This window comes from Rhododendron vialii, chromosome 3a (genome assembly GCF_030253575.1).
Source record: "Rhododendron vialii isolate Sample 1 chromosome 3a, ASM3025357v1".
Lineage (NCBI taxonomy): Eukaryota > Viridiplantae > Streptophyta > Magnoliopsida > Ericales > Ericaceae > Rhododendron > Rhododendron vialii.
In genome coordinates this window covers 29,538,653-29,552,246 of record NC_080559.1, presented here as the reverse complement: position 1 = coordinate 29,552,246, position 13,594 = coordinate 29,538,653, and the positions used below count along the sequence as shown (strand labels likewise).

The following is a 13,594-nucleotide window of genomic DNA, read 5'->3' as shown; positions in this document are numbered from 1 at the left end:
TATTGAAAGTGTATTGTATACTATTAGCTGTATGACGCATCTTGTTACAAAACGGACAGGAAAAGAAAATGGGAATTACAAGTTCTCCGTAGTTGGTAAGTCTCCAAAGCATAGAGTGAATGGTAGTAGGAGTATGTGATTTTCAAGATCAAGCGTTATAATACGGGGGAGAGGGAGTACAAATGTATACATATAACACACACATATATATATACATACACATATACACGTATGCATAGAAGAACAAGAAAAAGGAAAAAAAAAGTAGAAGTGAAATGTTTTAGAAAGCATAATGGCGAAGATAATCGACTCGGGCCGGGTGCTTGAGCTTCATCATAGCTTTCATTTCATGTTTCCGAACCATTTCTCTTGAGATATTCAAGTTCCCTGCAATTTCTCCCAATGTCCTATTACCTTTGCCATCGAGCCCGTATCTCTGTCTGATGACCAAGCTTTCCTTGGGCTTCAGAGAATCAAGCTGGTTTACCCAAAGACAAAGTCATGAATTAGTTCATGCCTACGCTTCGGACAGCAGATGGAAAAAAGACATATTTGAGGATCGATTATCGTATATGGGAGGTATACGCTGTAAAGACAATCGAATTCGTAAGATATGTTCCCAAGGGGGACGATTCCATGATTCAATGGTAATAAGAATCAATTTTGCGACTGAGAATAAGATTTTGGGTGCCATTGATTACGCAAATTGGTTGCCACTGCCAACAATCATCATAGCCAAACTAAATGTTTTTCCAGGCTCTTCTTGGTTTTATCTTTGTTTTATGCCAGGGTGAACAAATAGGACCGAGGTGGGACATGCGTGTTGAGACATGCCTGTTGTGCGGGTAGTGCCATTCATTACTGATAGCTTCTAGTGGGGCGTCCCCAAGTCAGTCTACCTTTCTGTAATCCAAATTCATTTTGTATGGCTTGTTGATGACATATGTAGTCATGAATCTGACAAATAAAGAAAGAATGCAGTTTAACACGGAATGCAAGACCAAAGAAGATAAGTGGTTACCACATCATCGAGAGCAAGCCTGAGAAGAGCAGGTTGCCGCTCATCACCCCCAACGCCTTCGGTATCAGCAAGTCCATCAATGAGCTCTTGTTGAGTTGTCCTGTGCTTAGCATTGAGAGAGGATACTGGTTTTGAAGCCCTCATCACTTCATGATACCTAGAAGGAGAGATTCCAACTTTCTTTATAATCTCTTCTTCTGTTGGTAATCTGTTAAGCTCAAACGACAACTCTAGTTTGGCTCGTTGGATTTCTACCCTAACCTGCCAAAATAAAGCAGTGAAAGCATCCATTAAGAAGATGGAGTCTATGACTATTACTCAAAACTTTGAAAAGATACAAGATGTTCAAGATTAGAAGAAAAACATACTGACTCAAGGCCAAAGGGAACATGCAAGAAGCTTGAGACGGTCAATGATCGAATGATGGCATGTCTGATCCAAAACAGACCATAAGTAGAGAGCCGAAACTTCCTTTTTGGCTCAAAGCGGTCGATTGCTGTGATAAGACCATTCACCCCTGCTTGACAGAGGTCCGAAAATTCAGGGCCATTGGCAAACTCTCGGAAATATTTTTTTACCACAAACAAAACAAGCCGGAGATTGTGCTGCAACAACATTTAAGAATTAAGACAATCCGTTAATATTATCTTCCCTTATAGGTGCCACAAACCATTACAGGACTAATACTATTGTTCTAAAGCTTATTACGATGAAATTTACAACTGTTGATAGAATTTTGGACCAAAATGAAGGTGATGAAGAATTGTTGGTTGCTGCCTTTCTGGCACTAAAACATGCACAGGCAATTAATGCACCCGTAGATGAAAAGCAATTCTGAAGGCGCACGTAATACATTTGCCAACCCTTTAGGTAAGTACCCTAGTGTTTGCTTAAAAATTGATTCAAGGCCATAAATAAGCGTGTTACAAAGTGAAGAAAAATTGACCTCAACATCAAGTTAACTAGGATTTGACAATCCCGTCGAGGCTGTTTCGATCTTCATGATTGAAAGATCTTTTTCAAATCTCATGAGCGAGAAGGCTAACCCAATTACAAAGAAGAATGATGGAGTATATATAGTTTTGCCAATTTTCAACCTAATCGCAGGACTGCAGCTGCAAGGATTGAAACTAGCCTAATAAAATTGGAGAATAACAGACAACCTTTGTCAAACGTGCTGTATCAGGAAGCATCAAAATTACCACATTGGCATACAACACGTGATACTTTAGAACACATTGGGCACATTATCCAAATACTACCTTGATGAGTTCATTTTCTATCATTTCTTTTAACTTTTTACATAGATGAGTTAATCCTTTTTTCATCTCAATCTATTTTTTCTTATCCCCAGCTAGATAAACATGTACACCAATTTGATGCTAGAATCACTTGACACTAATTCTATATTGAATCAGAAGAATGAATGGCATATAGATATACCTTAACTAGCTTATTTCTGGCCGCTTGACCAACCACTAACGTCTTTCTTAGCTGTACTACAGTCATCTTCATTGCCTCTGCCAAATCACCATTCCTTGGCTCTTGCCCCAAATCTTGCTCCAAGTTCCCCTTAACTTCGAGAATTTCCTTGATAAAATCAAAACAAAAGTCAGCATCTCTCATTGAGCAAAACTCGCAACCAAATTAATTGAACCAAGTAATCAACATTTAACAATGTCCCAAGGAAAAAAAATAGCGTAGGGGGAGGCTCTACTTGTTCTTAAAACTCACCTTCATAGGCTGCATCAACTTGAACAGAAATGAATGTTCAGAAGAAGGCAGAACTGGCGGTATCTTCATCTTCTTCCAGTCATAGCTAACCAATTCACTCGACACTGAATACTCCCTGATAAGCTTGCGGATTCTGTCTTCTTCGTTCTTGGGATCTTTTCTCCTCCTAACAGAACAAGCCATTTCACAATCGTTTTTATTCCTCAATGATATCCTCCCAGCAAGATTCAATCGTATTGGAAACTTCCGCCCACTCCTCACTACATTACTACCAATCTTGTACTCTTCATCCCCCACTTCCTTAGTCCTCCGCCGCCCCCCTCTCCTCACAACATGGTCTGTATCATCGACATCAGAGGGATGGCTTGTAGGGCTAAGTTTGTATAGGCTTTCGAGTTTGGCAGCAGCTTCATTGTAATCCACTTCAAATGTACACGATGGGACCTCATCTATGGAGAGAGCTTTCAATCTTTCTGAAGCCTTCCTAGACCTTCTTAGTTTTTTCTTGTTCTCTTTAGGTGTCTCAGCAGGAATCGAGACCAGCTCTGCAGGTGCAACTAAAGCATTGTTTTTCGTTTTAACCGTTTTAAATGCCAAAATTAAAGGTCTTTCTGATGGGGATCTGTAAGATGAGAAAGTCGCACTTAATCCCAATGGTGTCCTCGAAGCTGAGCTAGAAACAGTTACAACTCCCATGCCAAGTCGTATAAGCAAACAAGAGATAAGATGAGCGAGAAATTTATACCCACGCAAATCCTGCAACAGTAAGAGGTATGCATAGAATCCGTCATTATCACCCCACATAAGTCACATTTCCTTTACTTGACAAAATAACTTTATAATTTGTTTAACCGCTAGTCAAGGGAGAATAGTTTCACCATGAATAGAACATAAAATGCTAACAACCAAAGCATTAGCATAACATGAGATAATAGAAAAGTAATTGCATAACATGAATGGAAAGAGATAATCTCTCCTCTGAGTAATGGTTAACTTATTTATACATGAAACAAACACTCAAAGCTACTTCACCACAATCCCTTGCAAGATTATTCCCTGTTCAAAATCGTGTTGCCGCCTGGTTTAAGTTGCTTAAGTTTCACGACAGTAAAGAGCAGTAACAAGATAATTTGAAGATCATTTCAAACTAAATCTAGAATTACAAGTTTTTCTTGGATCCAAGGAATTGCTTTCTAAATACTCTGACCGAAACCATTCAATTAACAACCAACTGATTACTTATTTTTATCCGAATAGCCGATTAACACCTAACTCCCAATGCTTGTCTCTCTAAATCGAATTGGATGACTGATAAGATAGTCACTCGACTCTAAGTCATATAATGCACTCGCGCATGCGCACGCGTGAGTGAATGAAATTCGGCTCTTAAAAACATTCCAAACTACAATAATTCGCAAGAGCACGAATTGAAAGCTTGAGCGGAACCGAAGAACTATACGTGACTAAGACTCGACTCACTACATCTGCTTCTCTCGATCGAGGCGCATGCTAAATTCCTCACCCAAATCATTCAAACCATAACCTAAAATCGCGCAATTCACGAAAAAACTTGAAGCGTATCTATGACAATGTCCACCAAACCACAAAACGAACACCATAACACATCACAGCGAAAGCAACAGCAGAGAATCGCAGTTCGTACCTCTCAAACCACAACAAGCTTGAGGCGAGATTCGCCGAACACGAGACCGGTTTTCCGGCGTAGCACAGGGCGGTTCTGGAAGATTCTCGACACAGGAAGGAAAATACTCCTAGAGAGAGAGAGAGAGAAGGTGCTTGCTCAAGTAGATGGAGATTTGTGCGTAGATATAGTAGGATTACGATGTCCACAAGCTTCTTGGTCAGCCGAATCGACGGCTGTAAACGAAGTCTAACGGGATCCGACGGGCGAGGAGGCGTACACGTAGGCGGTGAGAGAGTGATGGAGAATGGACGGGAGCGACGTGGCCGGTCTCGGAGCAGAGAACGATTTTAAGTGAAGTGCTTGCGTTCGTCTCGGTCTGAGGGATTTATTCTGGATTATCGGGGTGCCACGTGGTCGGGTTTTATCGGAAGATTTATAGGAGTATTTTAATTATTTTGATAATTTCGTTGGGTGGTCTGGTGTTGCTTACGTTGCCGTATTGCAGCCATTTAAAACACGCACACACATTTTTCGTTTCTTTTTGTTAAATTTATGTGATTTCTGCGAATTTATTTTTCAAGGAGTTTTGAAAATCAAAGGGGAAAAAATATTTTTTTGTGTGGCTATTCATGAAAAATTAATTACTTTTCATTTATCGTTTGTGCTTTCTATGAGCGCAAAAGTTGAAAGATAAAACTAGAGGCGACAAATAGGCAGATTTGAACGGGTTAAAATGGGTCGCGGGTCGAATACGAATCAAATAATAAACGGGTTGAAACATGTCGGGTCGAAATATGGGTCAAGCCAAACCCAAAACCGCCCAACCCGACCTGTCCCCCCGCGCGCCCCCCGATTTGTCTCAGTAAGGGGATTCAGAAAATTAAAATTTTATGATTAAAACTTAATTTTTTTGAATAAAAATGAAGCAATTAGAGGCTAAAAAAACTTTAAAAAATCAGATTTTTACTTTTTTTCCATTTTCAAACAGTAACATAACTTCGACCAGGAGTCAAAGGCCGCATCAGAGAATTGTCTGAAATGAGATGATTGCACTGATTGTAAAATCAGATTTTTACTTCTTCTTTTTGTCTCTATTCAAATTTTTTTGTACTTATTTGTTTTGCGGCAAATTTTTTATCTCTATTAGTTTGTCTCGACGAGAGAATCGAAAAAGTATTTTTTTTACTTTTACCCTAATATTTTTTGTAATATTCAAGATAAATCCCAACAAATGGTTTTTTGGGCTTTTATCTTGGATGTTTTCAAAAATATTTAGGTAAATGTCATAATTTTTTACTTTTCCGATTGGAGCGAATCAAAAATCGTAAAATACTTGTTGCAAAATGGCAAACCTAGAAAAAATATTTTCCATCAGATGAGTAGGGGAGAGAGAGAGACGGCAAAAAGTCTAGGGAAAATGGTCACTTCAAGTGAATTAAGCAGGAGGCTTTGTTGTCTGGGTCTATTGCATTCCAATTAGGGGTGGCAAATGAGTGAGTTTAAGCTAAATTGGGTAAATTGTAAGTGAGTTGGATCTTTAATGAATTATTGACCAATTTAGACTCATTAATTATGAGTTTAATTTCCTATACTTAACCTGACCCATTTTATTTAAAATCAAACCCGATCCGCCCATTAACACAATTACATACTATATACTAAAATTTAAAATGACTAAAATACCAATGTACACTAAAACGACCATATTACCCCTATAAATCTAAATGAATAAAATACCCTTGTAAAATTACTGCACTTTCCTTCCACAAAAATCAATTATCAAGTTATAAGAGTATCTCCAACGGCCACACGTTTTCTCTGATTTCAAGGGATATTGTCGAGCAAAATGTTTAGGACCCCTGACTTTGGCCTAGTCTATTTTCTCGTCCTTTCTAGCAATATGTTAAGCTCACCGATGTGGTAAATTTGATGATAGTCAAAGGACATTTCTTAAAAGTTAGGCACGATTAAGCTCAACTCGTTTGTATAGATCAGCTCGAAGTTAGTATATGAGCCGGACTCGACTCGTTTACAAATGAGCGAGCTCAAGTTGAAGTTTTAGACTCGTTGAGAAAACAAACCGAGCCGAGCTCGTACACTGTAGCGCTCGGCCCTGCTGGGCTAAAGGAAGGTTGCATGTTCGGTTGAAAAAAAGAAGGCCCAACAAGCAACCCTCACTTCCATTGGGCTACGTGGGCCCATATATTCAGCCATTCTTTTTCCATAACGTTCTTAGAGACATGCACTAATTAATTGTCTAATTAACCAAAACACGCCAATTGAGTCAGTAATAAAAGTAGCATGCAGCATGATTGTCCATAACGTTCTTAGAGACATGCACTAATTCTTTTTTTTAAGTTTAATTGAAATCCAATTAGCACCCAATAATAAATGGGTTTGATGGATTTGAACCCATTCTAATCCAACTAATAGATGAGTTAAGTTTGGTCTATTTTTTAATAGGTGAGTTTGGGTTCAATTTGTTATCTCTAATTCCAACCCATATTAAACCAATTTTTAACCCATATAAATATGAACCCATATCAACCCATTATACGATATGAACGCATTGGGTTGGGTTAAAAATGGGCGGATATGAACCGGGTTGAAAAATATGGGTTGAGATTGTCACCTATAGAGAAAACTAAATGTGGGAAATGGACGGGTTAAACGGGTCGCGGGTCAAATATGGGTCAAATAATAAACGGGTTGAAACAGGTCGGTCGAATATGGGTCAAGTCAAACCCAAACCCGTTCGACCCAACCCGTTTTTTTTTTTCTTTCCTTCTTTCTTTCTTTTTTTCCCTCTCTTCTCCCCCTCCCCCTCTTTTCCCCTTCTTTCTGGTTTGTCTTAATAAGAAGAATCAGAAAAATAAAAAAAATTATGATTAAAACTAAATTTTTTTTGAATGAAAACGAAAATAAGCCAAAAAGACAGAAATTTTAACTTAATTTTGTCTTTTATTCAAAAAATTATGAGTTTTGATAATAATTTTTACCTTTTATATTCCTCTCAACGAGATGAATAAAAAAGTTACAAGAGTTTTACGCATAATTAACAAATGCGAATATTTTTTTGTCTTTCAAAGCGTGTGTTCCTGTGTGGTTGTAAAGGTTTGTCTTTTGGGGAGGGAAATGAATGTTTACGGGAATCGAACCCTAGTCATGTGCATAAAGTATAACAGAGATACCAACTGCACTCCACTCTACTTGCGTGGTTTGTAAAGGTTTGGCTAGTAAAGGTGTGGACTCCATTTTCCAAAAAATTTGAAAATTTCAAGTCCTTTCCTGGCACAGCTTCTCGATGAGTCTAGCTTCGGCATTTTGGTTCTAGGTGGCTTTTTGTGTGTGTGTGTATATACACACACACACTTTAGACCAATATTGTCCTTTTTATATTTATATATGATACTCCTATTTCTTTTTGGTTTGAAAAAAATAAACAAAACGAAAACCAAACGAAAAGGATTAGTGCTTAGCGATTTCTTAGTCCTAAATTAATGGGTTACTCCAAGCGTAGGGCGGAGACCGACATAGCACAATATACGGTAAGACTGCAGTTGAATCCACAGAGATAGTGATATGTGCTGACTAAAAAACTCGGATCGTTGAAGTTTAAACTAACTCTTAGGTAGCCACCCCTTGTCGTTTGAGATTAAAATTAACTAAACTCTAGAAATTAATTATACTTTTCAAATAATTAAAAGAAAGGTACGGTCGTAGAGTTCATAGCATTAGCAACCGGCCCGGACTCATCTGCTCCAATCAATGTTCTTTAAAAACGTTTGATTTTAGACTGAAAAAGATACCCCACAAAATGGGAATCGTTATGGTCGCCGTTTACCAATGCGTAGCGGAGAATGAGTTTTGGACCCCCATTCACATAAGCTCTGACAAATTGACAATGCCCAAGTTCGTCTACGGAAAGTATTTTACCAATCTAAAATTATTTTTTTACATTTTTTTATTTCGAAATAGGAAGCAAAAGGTGTCCGAGCCGGCCACGGTATATTAATCACCCCGCGACCCTACCTATACGACTACTCATCCATTGTTAAGCAAGAAACAAAAGAAACCTTAATTTGAAACAAAGCCTATTACAACTAATCAAATACCAGCGAATAACTTTTATTAAAAACAAAAATTAAAATTAGTTATCGGAGTGCGAGTAGTTGAACAAAACTTGAAATGAATTTCATAACTCTAAAAGTCTAAAGCTAGTAGAAAATATTCCTATTTATATTTATATATGATACTCCTATTTCTTTTTGGTTTAAAAAAAATAAACAAAACGAAAACCAAACGAAAAGGATTAGTGCTTAGTGATTTCTTAGTCCTAAATTAATGGGTTACTCCAAGCGTAGGGCGGAGACCGACATAGCACAATATACGGTAAGACTGCAGTTGAATCTACAGAGATAGTGATATGTGCTGACTAAAAAACTCGGATCGTTGAAGTTTAAACTGACTCTTAGGTAGTCATCCCTTGTCATTTGAGATTAAAATTAACTAAACTCTAGAAATTAATTGTACTTTTCAAATAATTAAAAGAAAGGTACGGTCGTAGAGTTCATAGCATTAGCAACCGGCCCGGACTCATCTGCTCCAATCAGTGTTCTTTAAAAACGTTTGATTTTAAACTGAAAAGGATACCCCACAAAATGCGAATCGTTATGGTCGCCGTTTACCAAACAAAGCATAAAGCTAGTAGAAAATATTCGGAACAATCCTCCACATGGCAGCCAGGTTCTTCGTTCCGCAGTCGGCAGCCTCGTTCCGTTCCCTCTGTTACGCGTGCGTCAAGGGAGAGATTTCGGCAGCCCCGTTCTTCTATTTCGTCCGTGGGAATCAGTCCTCCTAAACAGAACCCTTTTTGTTCTCTACATAGTTGCCGAAAACCCATGAGAGGAGAGAGACCAACCTTGCCAATACTGGGCCCTCATCTTCCAAACGAAACCCTTCGGATCAGGACAAGTATCATCGGGTTCCACGTTTTTTGGCTCAGGTCCAGCATTACCCAACAAAAGAGAGGCCAATTATTTCTTGTCGGGGCTACTGTTGAGAAAATTGAGCATACCCTTTACCACATTCATGTATCTCTTATATGAACTTTTTATTTTGCTCTTGATCACAACTCACAAGTAATTGGAAGACACACGCAAACATCTATTTTACTACGTATTTTAGTCGAAAACTCCACAAATCAATTGTTTAAAAATCGTTCGTGTTTGAATATCCGTTTACTTACTACTCCTATGATTTATCTTGTATTTCTCTTTCTCTCCACAAACTAACTGAAAGATATAAACATCAATCATTCTCGATCTTTTGATCGCTCGACAAATCACTAACTTAAACCTGATCATGTATATTAATGGGGTTTTTTTTTAATCATCTCATGGAGTTTGGCCAAATATATATGAGAAAATAACAAGTGTTTCTCCTTCGTAAGGTCTCATGTTCGAATCATCCGGAAGCCAAACATTTCAAATCTTAGGGGCACTAGTGGGTTTGTTCAATCGTTAACTTCAGCGCTCCGGAAGTAGTCAAGGTGTACGCAACTTAGTCTGGACATTCGGTTATTAAAAAAAAATTATGTGGTATTTTCTCCAAAGAGTTTTATTTTTTATCCCTCAAACTATGCACTTTTTCTTTATTTAATTCCTAAACTATCAATTTGATGATTTCATCCCCTCAACTATCATACCGTTACCTACTTAGTCCAATAAGTTAGGAATTTGGACGGAAAATGCCATGTAAAGCCTGTTTGGGACCCTGTAGAGCAGATAATTGATTATGAGAGTCTTAGAGATAAAAATTAATTATGACTCTTTAGAATAAAATGATCAGAAAAATAAGACCTTTGCACCGGTTTCAACAGATTGAAAATTGAAGCACTTAATTTTTTAACCATGTTTTTTAGTATATAGACCTTCTAAAAAAAATTAAGTACTCGAATTTTCAATCCGTTTGGAATGGTGCGAATATATTATTTTTTCGCTCATATTAGTCTAAAGAGTCATGATTAATTTTTATATCTAGGGCTATCACAATTAAATATCTATTTTTTATTTGAGATTTTTTTGAGCAGATACTTGATTATGAGAGTTTTAGAAAAAAATTAACTATAACTTTTTAGCATAAAATAATCAAAAAAATAAGATCTTTGCACCGATTCACACTGATTGGATTGCTTAATTTTTAACCATATTTTTAATATAAAAATAGTAAAATTCTATATAAAGAATTTAGTCTTTTTAAAAAAAATATGTATGTGTTAGTTTCTATAAAATATCACGTAAGATTCTAATATACGAACCTTGTAAAAAAATTAAGTGCTCCAATTTGTTTGAACCGGTGCGAATATGTTATTTTTCTGATCATTTTATCCTAAAAGTTCATAATTAATTTTTATCTCTAAAACTCTCATAATCAAGTATCTACTTAACAGATTCCAATAGGGCCTTACATGATATTTTCCATTCAAATTTCTAATTTTCGCTATCTATTGGACTAAGTAGGTAACGGTATAATAGTTGAGAGGATAAAATCGTCAAATTAATAATTTAGAAACTAAGTAGAAAAAAGGTGCATAGCGTGTGGGGGATAAAAAGGTAAAAAACTCTTTCTCCAAATACTTGCCTAGCTCGTTCATTGGACATTGAGTTCTGGTCCACAAGAATTTCCATTTCAGTACCACGTACTGGGCCAACACGATGTATTTGCCAGGCAGGAACCTGAAGGAATGTTAGCGTATTTCGTACCCCTTGGGTCCTTCACTCAGTTGAAGCTTTCTTCCGTTTTATAACTTTTATTGGTCTTCTTGACGACCAAGTTCAAGCTATAACAGTACTCCTATAACAATTATGAATCGCGTGGTTCAAAGCATGGGTTCCAATTGGCCTGGCGTCTAGAAATAGCGGCGCCCAAACTCCACTCTTGTTTCCACTTTCCGCCCAACAACAGAGCATTTTTCCCACCCAAAATCCATATCTTGTTTCCACTGCACCAGCAGCTTCTTGGAATTGCGGTCACGGGAGTTTTGCTCGGTCGTTAACTTTTGGGTTTCAAAATCATTCGAGATGCGCAAAAATTGATCCAAATATCAGGTCATAAAAGATAATAAAAGCCTCTTGGAATTGAAATTTATCTCCTCGATGTACCTAGACAAACATAAACATATATGTCAGGCCAAGTAGACCTCAACTAATCTTAGAATTATTAAGGTAATGATCGGTCAAACTCTAGTCGTCCTGCAATTTTCTTGCCGATGATAAAGTTAGAACTTGCAAGCTCGAAATAATAAACACTAACTGTTTGTCGTGCCCTCACTCGATAAGCCTTTAGAATTCAAACACAAACATACCTAGCACAGTAACACATATGTATTGAACGGCTCCAAAATCCAAAGTGGTAAGAAGCAGTACTGCTGCATGGCTTTTCTCGGATATAGAAGTGACACTTCTATTGATCCTACTATTTTATGAAGTAAAATTACGTAAATCGAACAACATTAATGAACCAACCCATGTGCTTAACATGCTACCCCTGCATCATCATTTGTGCCGCTTGTGTTGATTTTTTTTTTTGATCCGCACATTCATAAATAAAACGCCATACGGCATCTACAGATTTCAAAACAAAATCACGAAAAGGAACAACAAGAAGAATAGGAAGGACTAATTGTAGCCTAAGATCAGGGACCTCTTCACACCGTCACTTACTCAAAGGCAGGGTCGGGACACGTGGAGTATAAATCCAGACAACAATTCCCTTCGAGAAACAAAACCCTAATCGTAGTGATCAGTGCAGCACAGTGAAACCTGTCATCCCCAATGCAGTAATCCAAAACCAAAACGCCGGCGAAACCACGAATCAAAAACACAAAGTGATTTTCTTTCACAGGCATGGACGCCTCCAAAAAGCAAACTCCCGCTGGCCGCTTGTGTTGATTGATGGTAGTAAAATAAACGGAACATATGAGTAACGGGAGTACCGTACGGTAGGACGAGATGGGGAATTGGGAACACATATAGTATTTTATACTACTCCACTCCGTAGTACTCTTCCGTACGTAGTATGTTCTACGGATTACTGTGGAATCTCTTTTATTATATACTCATATATAGTTGTCTCCCCAAGCCAAAGTGGGAGTGACCATGTTCGCTAATCTGTTGTTTAATACGACTACTTCATTAATTAAATAATTATTCCTCCTTCCCATTTTCATTATTTATTTTTGAATTGTGTGTCATTTTTTAATTATTTATATTTTTCAATCTATAATATTTTTCATAATTTTGAGAACTTTGTATTATAGAATTAATCGAAATCTATCAAATAAGATCCATATTGCATATATTTCAAGATTCATACTAAAATATATAGGCAAAAGACATAAAAGAGACAAACAGAATAATGGACAATGAAAATGGGACAGAGGGAGTACGTCCCTATCATCTAAACTCGGATTTCAATGATCTCTACTCGTTAATTGTGTTTCACAAAGTGGGCATCACAGCGTAAACAATATGTACAAATACTTAATTAATTAATTAATTACATCCCTATCATCTCAACTCGAACTTTAATGATCTCTACTCGTTAATTGTGTTTCACAAAGTGGGCAGCACTCTAAACAATATGGTTAAACAGAATAAACAAATAAATCAAGTTCAAAAGAAGAAGAAGAAGAAACAAATGCCATGTCACAGTTATTATTAGGTCTCGTTCCGCGAAGATAAATAAATACTTAGTTTTTAAATAAGCATTTATTTTTTGAATTAAATGTAATGTATTATGAGAGAATGATCTGTCTCGTAGAGAAAAAAATAAGTACTAACAAAATAATAACTTTAGCAGAACGGGACCTTAGTAAATAATACTCCATTACTCTAATGGACAAGGAACTGACTCTTTCAAACGCGTACGCAACTTGGGATACCACCTTATCATTTCATTTTCAGCTAAGTACAGTATTTTACTACTATTTAATTATACCAGGTAAATGTAATTGAAGATCATGTACGTAACAACCAACAATCCTATTCCAGTTAAGGCAAAGTTTTTTTTTTTTTTATATATATTGTTCAGGAATTTAGTTAAGTGGTCAAAAGTAAGACTTTTCAAAGTAGGAGGATGTGATAGCTCGGCCCCTGTTGCATGCCTAATTATTTGGCTCGATTTTTTTGGTT

General features: G+C 37.1%; 1 protein-coding gene across 2 annotated transcripts; it reads right to left on the bottom strand.

Annotated features, from left to right (window-relative positions):
• Nucleotides 1-4,753, bottom strand: LOC131319731 (RNA polymerase sigma factor sigE, chloroplastic/mitochondrial). Of its 2 annotated transcripts, none has more exons than XM_058350126.1 (6): nucleotides 4,419-4,753; nucleotides 2,756-3,511; nucleotides 2,465-2,611; nucleotides 1,390-1,626; nucleotides 1,022-1,282; nucleotides 1-478 (listed from the first exon to the last, which is right to left on the bottom strand). In XM_058350126.1, exons 2-6 carry the CDS (start codon nucleotides 3,449-3,451, stop codon nucleotides 281-283), a joined length of 1,539 nt encoding a protein of 512 aa, XP_058206109.1. In that variant the 5' UTR covers nucleotides 3,452-3,511; nucleotides 4,419-4,753; the 3' UTR covers nucleotides 1-280. The 2 variants fall into 2 exon arrangements, with proteins under 2 accessions (XP_058206109.1, XP_058206110.1); XM_058350127.1 differs by lacking the exon at nucleotides 1-478 and adding an exon at nucleotides 526-903 and having other exon boundaries at nucleotides 4,419-4,573.
• Nucleotides 4,754-13,594: the final 8,841 nt, after the last annotated feature.